The sequence below is a fragment of the Dermacentor silvarum genome, unplaced genomic scaffold, assembly GCF_013339745.2.
Source record: "Dermacentor silvarum isolate Dsil-2018 unplaced genomic scaffold, BIME_Dsil_1.4 Seq9434, whole genome shotgun sequence".
Taxonomy (NCBI): Eukaryota; Metazoa; Arthropoda; class Arachnida; order Ixodida; family Ixodidae; genus Dermacentor; species Dermacentor silvarum.
The window spans coordinates 15,880-24,042 of NW_023606999.1; the positions used below are offsets into that span (position 1 = coordinate 15,880).

General features: G+C 46.6%; 1 protein-coding gene across 1 annotated transcript; it reads right to left on the reverse strand.

Moving 5' to 3' along the window:
* Positions 1-439: 439 nt before the first annotated feature.
* LOC119435837 (uncharacterized) lies at positions 440-4,258 on the reverse strand (the record flags this gene model as incomplete). The annotated part of the gene is made up of 2 exons (XM_037702545.2): positions 440-515; positions 3,880-4,258. Coding segments are annotated over 2 exons (455 nt in total), but the record flags the coding sequence as incomplete, so codon positions are not given.
* Positions 4,259-8,163: the final 3,905 nt, after the last annotated feature.

The following is an 8,163-nucleotide window of genomic DNA, read 5'->3' on the forward strand; positions in this document are numbered from 1 at the left end:
TTTTAGCGCCCTAAAGGTTTTTCTTCAAGACACGACCATTTCCTCGCATCAGCTGTATGTGCCGAGGTCTGAGAACGGGATTGGGTACGCATTCACAAAAAGATTCTTAGACTGAAACTGTTCGTAAGAGCACGTGTCGGCTCTGTGTCCGTAAAAGCAAGTGTTCTTAGCTAAGGCAGTAGCCTATTGAAAAGAGCTGTTACAAAGTACGCTTAAGTGAAACAAACCCAACAACCCGAAAAGCATGCTGTTCAAATCTCTCGCCAGTATTACGAGATTTACTGTTGCTCGCATTTGAAGAGAAATACTGACGTGCGGATTCTCTCGGCTATGTTGTTTATCTCGCACGGGTCTTGTTCGATGTCGAGAGGCACGGCTTTTCCAGTGCTTGCATTCTTTCCTCCTCGGTTGGCCGCACTCTGTCAGAACTTCTCGGGGACTATGCTTCGGGCAAGGTGCGACCGATGGACAGGATTGTCCGAGCCGCCGCGCAAGTCGGATCCAAGACGTTGCTCCTGACAGGACATAATATTCGTCAACAATGTAAGTTCCAAGTCGCGGCACAATAAATTGTCCTACTGGTAGAAAGACACCGTTTAAGCAACGAAACAATCAAATGAAGAAAACTCGTTTGATGGCTGGCATACTGTATGTGATCAACAGTCCATCTCCGCAAAATGCTCCACTAGCATTAATGATGCATCCACTGCATAAGGGAAAATTCCAGCACAAATAAATTCAGAACGGCCGCTGTGGCGCAAGCCAGTGCTCGTTGTTATTCGTTTTGCCCCACAATAAAAAATCGGAGTAGCTTGCACTAGTGGCGCAAGGATAAAGACACAGCGGAGCTGATCGGTTCCTAGCTGGTCCTGGCTATACGAAGTGATGCTAAGTTATACGAAATAATGCCAAGTGATGCTAAGTTATACGAAGTGTATAAGCATTTCCTCGTGGTCTGTGGCATCGGGGAACGCCTCGCGAAGCACTTGCAGTTTGAGCACACTAGGGAAGTGGGGCGAAAGCTATACACAGTGTTCCGGCTTTTAAATTTGTTCCGGCTTTTAAAACTGCGTCAAAGGTGTCTGCGTGTTTGTGTTTTGTCATATACTTGAGGCTTGCCTCCGTTCTTCTTTTAATAATTGGCTTTTCATTTAAATTCTTTTGGATGCTGTGGCATCGCCTTTTTGATTTATTTTCCTATTTGCACTTATGCCTGCTCTACCTCTCTGGTGGTGCGGGCTTCCCCATTTTATTTTTGATTTTTTTAGATGTTTGGGGACACAAAAACTGCAGTCATGGACACCGCGATCATTCGGCGCTAATGCGGGGAAACAGAGAAGCACGGTTGGCGTCGGCAGCACCTCTGCGCGTTGCCTCATTGGTGCTGCTACAATTTTTTTCTCTATCGCCCTCGCTCTCACTTTCTCTTTCTCTCTCCCGAGCATAGCGCGCGACGCGTGCACTCTCTCTCGCTGTCATTTTCTATTTCTCTCTTCCGAGCATAGTGCACGACGCTCCGCGAGGTGATTACTAGGCAACGCGCAGTGGCAGCCAGCTGCGGCGTCGCTGGTTGCCATGGCTACGGCGAGATGGCTTTTTGTGAAATGCGCACGTTTTACGGCTGGTTTAAACAGCTTCGCTGTTGAAGCTTGGGACACGCTTAAGCTTCGCCTTGAGAGTAGAACGCGATAGCATAAAGGGTCCCTAACTGCTTCTCACGCTTCGCGGGAACTGCAGCTTATGCGACTGTCATCTTTATCGAGAAATGCAATGCACGAAGGCGAGCTTTCCGGTTCTTTATTTTTCTGTACCCCGCACGGCCGGCGCCACCGCTGCCGTGGATGCGCGGAGGCAAGCGCCATCTGATGGTGCTGCAAGGACCCGATCGGAGCACAATGCGCCCACCGTTCTGTGATTGGCAGAAACGTAGCGCACGCCGCGCTGCGATTGGTAGAAAATTTTCGCTCACGGTCAACATGCGTTCATAGCTGGCGACGTCGTGCTTTCTGTGTAACGGGACCCTTAAAGCTTTGGCTTTTAGTAGAGAGAGATGAACTTTACTGGGACACGAATGGGTAGGCCGGCCTGAGCAATGTGGCTCCAGCCTACCATATCACACACCTCACGCAGAGTAAAGGGTTTGGCGGAACGTCAGCGACGCGTTGGAAGACTAGAGTGGGGAGTTTCATGGCGGTGATGGGATTTATGCACTCTGCTGGTTCTGTGCAACGCTTGCGTGCACTTTTTAACACATACGCCGTGGCTTCCAGGGGTCGAGGTCGATGAAGCGTAGCCAAGAGACACAATATAGTGTGCATCCAAAAAAATCAAGAAGCCGGCCGACCGATGTAGTAGCACACCGTAGTATCAAAGTTATTAAACAGGAATAAATTGTCTTTGGATAGGCGTTTGGATAGGCAGACCCCATCACGTATTGCCTTTGACCAAGATAGGTGCACGTATCGAAACGTTGGTCAGCCTTTTGATGCACTTTATCCTTGTTCATGTAATTTCTGTACTACTATAGTGTGCACAATTTTCACAGTTATCCCCGCAGGACACCGAAATATTTCTCCCTCATAAGGGGTGTGGACTGAGAACAAAAAGATTCTTGGGAATCAGAACGAGTTGATGCAAAATGAACGACAGCTTTGTGAACTCGAACCTTAGGACAATTTTGTACTTGAAAAGTACAAAAGTACAAACTAGGAATGAAGAGAGAACATAGCCACGCCCCTAGTTTAAATTCGGATTATTTTAGGTTAATTACCTCAATCACACGCAATCAGGTCTACCTCGAGCGTCCCAGTTTTGCCGAAACGCAAGTGAACACGCTGTTTCGCTTGCTTTCGCCCCTAGGTTATTCTTGCAATAGCAAGTATGGACACGCCAAGCGCATCTTTGCCGTCGCCGTCGCCGTGAGGTTCCGTAAGGTCCCACGGCAATGAAACCGTCGCTGCGCGCCTTACGCTCTGTGTGCGAGTGAAAGCGTGCGAGGGTGAGCCGGCAACCGCTGCGTAATCTCGCGCACGCGAGAGAGAAGAAAGCGGCCGGAAGCGCGCGTGGTCTTCGTTCGCGCGCGAGGCACAGAGGAGGGGTGGGGGGGGGGAGGGTGCGTACTGCTCTTCCGACTGCTGCTCATAGAGCTACCGTGCGGGCGCCTACCTGGAAAGCGAACTGCGATGTGGCCGAAGTGTGCGCCCGCGGGTGCTTCATCTTCAAAGCGATCTGCGATGAGTACAAAGTGCATGCACCGAGTGCCGTAGCTTCGTGTGCACTGTGCTGTGGACGTTTAGTTCAGGCCAATGTGCTCACTGCCGCTGGCGCACTTTCTCACTCCAGCGTTTTTACGAGTTTCCGCTGTCATCGAGCGAGATGTGTTCATGTATACCAGTGTGCGCATGACACCGTGCTTGTTTATTAGTTAGTAAGCGAATATTTACAACTTTATACGGCCGATAAAACTACTATCCTTACTTTGTATAGCTCTGTACAAATTTGCTATCGCAATCCATGCTTCGCCTTTCGGGTGAAACTGCGACTTTTTGCAAATAAACCAATAAACAAACAAAATAAAACTGTTGATAGTCCAAAGCTTATCCTGCGCACACTTCCCATGTTAAGAAATCGACATGCAACAGATTTGTAATACCATATGCTAATATTGTATATATTGTATTGTGTATGGTTACTGTTGAAATATTGTTAAATTGTATAGTCTAATCCTGTTACCACTCCGAATGTTCCTATATGAAACATGTAATCATATATCTAGGGCATATGGATCTTTTTTATACAGTTGTTTCTTCATTCCGCCTGTCGGCCTACTCTAACAAGCGCGCAACAACTCCAACTCATCCCAGAACGTGGTGCACGTACCTGCCGCCTGCTCCCGACGAAGGAACAGGATTAGTGTTAGGCTCGTACAGCCACGTCATCACATTGTCCACAGGAGTCGTCAAATCCCTACCATGGTCGTCGTAGAGATGGTGCAGACCGTACTTGTCCCCTGAAGTGTTGTCCACTCTGTAAAGTCCGAGCTGAGAGTCGCTGACTTGCAGCGGATGGTACCAGCCGTCGTAGTTGCCGCCACCGTACGTCCCATTGACGTACTTGTAGCGCCCAACGCGTAAGGCAGACATGTTCCACAGCGGGTCGATGTTGTGCAGCACTTCAGCCCTCGGAGAACCGGCGCCCGTGATTAGGCTGCGCCACATGTCGACGCCATCAATGTCGCCTAGGTCTTCTACGTTGCCGCCTGCATTGAAAAGTGACAGCGAGAGGACTGTTAAAGAAACGCAAATAGACTAACCAGTGTGCCGCTCTTCAATCCTTGCACTCGAAAAGCTGCCACTATAGCTCCATGTTTCAAACAGGGACACGATAATTTGCGAAAAACGTAGGAGGATCTGCTTACTGTCGCGTCACCTATGAAAAAACTAATTTTAAAACGCTACTTTTGACGAAAACAATTAATAAATATGCATGTATATGCAGTCACTGTAAGCTATATATAAATAAATAAAAAAAGATGCAAGTTCACATAAGATAAAGTATAAAAAATAGCCGGCAGATCCCACGCCCCGTGGGAATCGATGTTATGTGATGCGAAGCAGTGTGCGGGGAGCATACCAAGTTAACGAAACGACCATGAGAGCACCAAGACGTAGGTGGCTCTTTCATGACCTACATGACACACATGTCATGACATTCATGTCATGCGTCCTCAAGAGTCCCTTTAACTACACCTATGAGATTAAGGTGAAGCCTTAGTCATGCTCCTGACTATGACTGCGACCAGTCACCTTTAGCCTTTCCTTCACTTGCCACCACATCCGAACCCTTTCCATTGGCTTTTGAGTGTTAATCTTTTTTCGCTGAGTCATTGACATTTTTGCTGAGTCATGTTCATGACTATGACTTCTACCAGCATCCTTTAGGGTTTGCTTCACTTAGTGCCCACGTCCGAACCCATTTCAGTGGTTTCGAGTGTTAATCTTTTTCGCTGGGTCATTGTCATGACCTACATGGCATGCGTATCATGACATTCACATTATGACCTATCATTTATGTTCGCCATATACTCTTGTCATAGTATGCCATTTTTCGTACATACCAAGTTAACGAAACGACTATGAGAGCACAAAGACGTAGGCGGCTAGATAGATAGATAGAGAGGATAGATAGATGGATAGATAGATAGATAGATAGATAGATAGATAGGAGATAGATAGATAGATAGATAGATAGATAGATAGATAGATAGATAGATAGATAGATAGATAGATACTGTCAAAGTAGGAAATGTTCGCCAAGAAATGCTTCGCATTTGAAAAATGAACAATGTCCGGAAAGAAACGCCGTTAAAGGCAAAACTGGTCCTCTCGTCGAAACAATGACTGCATAGTTATTCCCTGTTCGATTGCTCTTCATTAGGCAAAATAGTTTGTATTTTAATTGGTACTTATTTTAGCCTGATTAACCATTTTAGCAAGCGATGGGTTAGTTTCATTTTGTCGTTCTTTGATGGCACGTCATTCCATTAACTCCCACGGCAAGATGTCCTGAGCATGTCTTGAGATTAAGCGTATTTCCTTCCGCAATGACATATATTATTAAATCACACTGAACCAGAGATGCCTCCGTTTGATACACAGCACGCGGGAAAACTAGGCTGCAATGTAAGCAGGTTGGCCAGATCCGCGTAGTAGCAGCAGATATGGCAATTGTAGCTCACGGGCTACAATTCGTAAATTGTAATATGTGTCGGACAATAATTAACTAAGAAGTTCATTAGTAAATTTTGTTAATTAGTTGAATATGTGTTTCGATTTCTCGTGCTACTAATGTCCCCTCTTCGAATAACCCAGCTCAACGATGAGAATTATGCTACCTGCCGCAGGCGATTTTTTAAAAATTTAAAGCTTAATTTTGAACACCGGTATAGCGAACAGGAGGTCTCTATTAAAGGTGAGAGACCGGGCCAGTTGGTAGTTCATGATGATGTGCACAGCGCCAACATAGAACAAAGGACGGGATTAAACGACGGAGACAATGCGCTGAAGTAACTCTATTATAAGCAAGATTGTCTGCAAAAAAAACAAGCTGTACAAATTCAGGCGGCAATTAGACATCAGCGTCACACCCGCCACACGGCAAAGAAAAACTAAGTTTTGCCAACCGCCCGAGATCCATCTCCAACCCTGCGGCAACAGGCACTTGGGAGCCGCATCGAGAAAGGTGAGCTGGTTTTCCTGCGGGATATTTATGGGCCACTCTGAGAGGGGTGGCAATCGTGCATAAATATGGGCAGCGCTGCAGGCAACGGTGTAGTGTGCGAAGACAACTCAGCGCGAGTAACGCAATGAAGCATGCTCTTAAAAAGATTGTGGCATCCCCTGCAAGAACTGTAGATGCTGTCGCAGTAACTTACTTTAGAGCCCAACAAATCGCTGAAGTGTGCTGATTGTTTAAAGAATTGATTGATCGATTCATTCATTCATTCATTCATGCTTTCATTCATTCATTCAGTCAGTCAGTCAGTCAGTCATTCAGTCAGTCAGTCACCGGGTTCAACTTTCGAAAGCTACGCTGGGGCTACCAAAGATTCTGTGGTGGAAGGTTCCGGATTTTTTTTTGCAACCTCCTGGGGTTCTTTAACCTGTAACGTAAAACAAAGTAAACAAGCGTGTTCCGTATTTTTCTTTCTTTCTCATTTACTAACAGATTTAAGCCCTTCGCATTGTATTATTGAATGGCGCTAGGCTTACACGTGGTTGCAATATAAGTATTTAGATTGTATTTTCCTAAGTAGTCTTTCTTGGTCTCACCACATTGAACATGTAAACAAAAATCGTAGTTTCGCCCGAAAGGCGAAGCGTCGATTGCGATAAAAATTATTAGACATCTATACAAAGTAAGGACAGTAGTTTTATCGGCCGTATAAACTTGTAAACATACGCACACTAACTAAATTAACAAGCATGGTGTGACGCAAGCGCATGCACACATGAACGCATCTCACCGCGGAAACACCTTGTCAAAACGCTGGAGTCAATCAGCGCACCAGCAGCAGCCACCGATTGAGCTTCGTGCGGCGCTCGCATCAACGCGATCTTAGCCGCGAAAACACAGCGAGGGCAGACTCTGCCCCTGCCGCAGATGGCTTTCAAAATACAGCCGCGCGGGCGTGCGCTAGCAGCGCAAAACCCGACCCCCCCCCCCCCCCCCCCCCCGTTGCCTTACGGCGCGGCGGGAGCGCACGGCCGCAGTAAGGCACTGCCTCTCCACATCCCTACACTCCCTCCGGAGCGTGTGTGCGACCGGAGACTGCGCTTCCTTCGCGCTTCCCGCCTTGTGGGCGCGAGCCGCGATTGCCAGCTAACCGTCGCATACTTTCACTCGTACATACAGCGTACAACGCGTGGCGACGATCGCGCGCCGACTTTATACGGACCTCACGGCGACTACGACGACGGAAATTCGCCTATAGTGTCCACGTATTGCTAACGCAATAATAAACACTTAGAAAATTAAAGTTGTTTGCGCCGCACTTTATCTAAGGCCCCGCGCAATACTAAGCTGATTTTACATTAAACTTTAGTTCGCCCTGTTCTTGAATATGAAGCCGTGGTTTGTACCGATAACAAAAGTGTGAATTGAGTTCACTTGAATCTGTGCAAGAAAATCCATTCGTTTCATCTGCCATAATTAGGGTCACAGTTTTTCACCGACTAGGCACTGCAGCTCCTCAACCTTCAAGCGCTCTTGCTGCATTATCACAGTGAATCTCAAGTTTCTGAGCGTCATCAGTGAATCTGTCTCGGGCTTTTGCGACTGCAGCCATATCGCACTATATAGAGAAAGTTCTAATCCCGCGTCTCATGCTTTAAACTAACGCATTTCTTGGTATTACTAATCGCTCAAATGCAGCGAGGTTTTCTGCGTTTTTTTTTTTTTCTTTCACATACAGCACAGCACTGAAATGCATTGTCCGGTACTGTCCATTCATTGCCAATAAATAAGTTTTTAGTGGCCATAGGAGGACTCGATCTTAATAAAGTTTTTCCATCCATCCGTCCATAGGATACTATCATTTGAATATCTAGGTTTCTTTACGTGCACTAGCTTTTCTCTTCAATTATTTCCTTAATGTTGTCTATG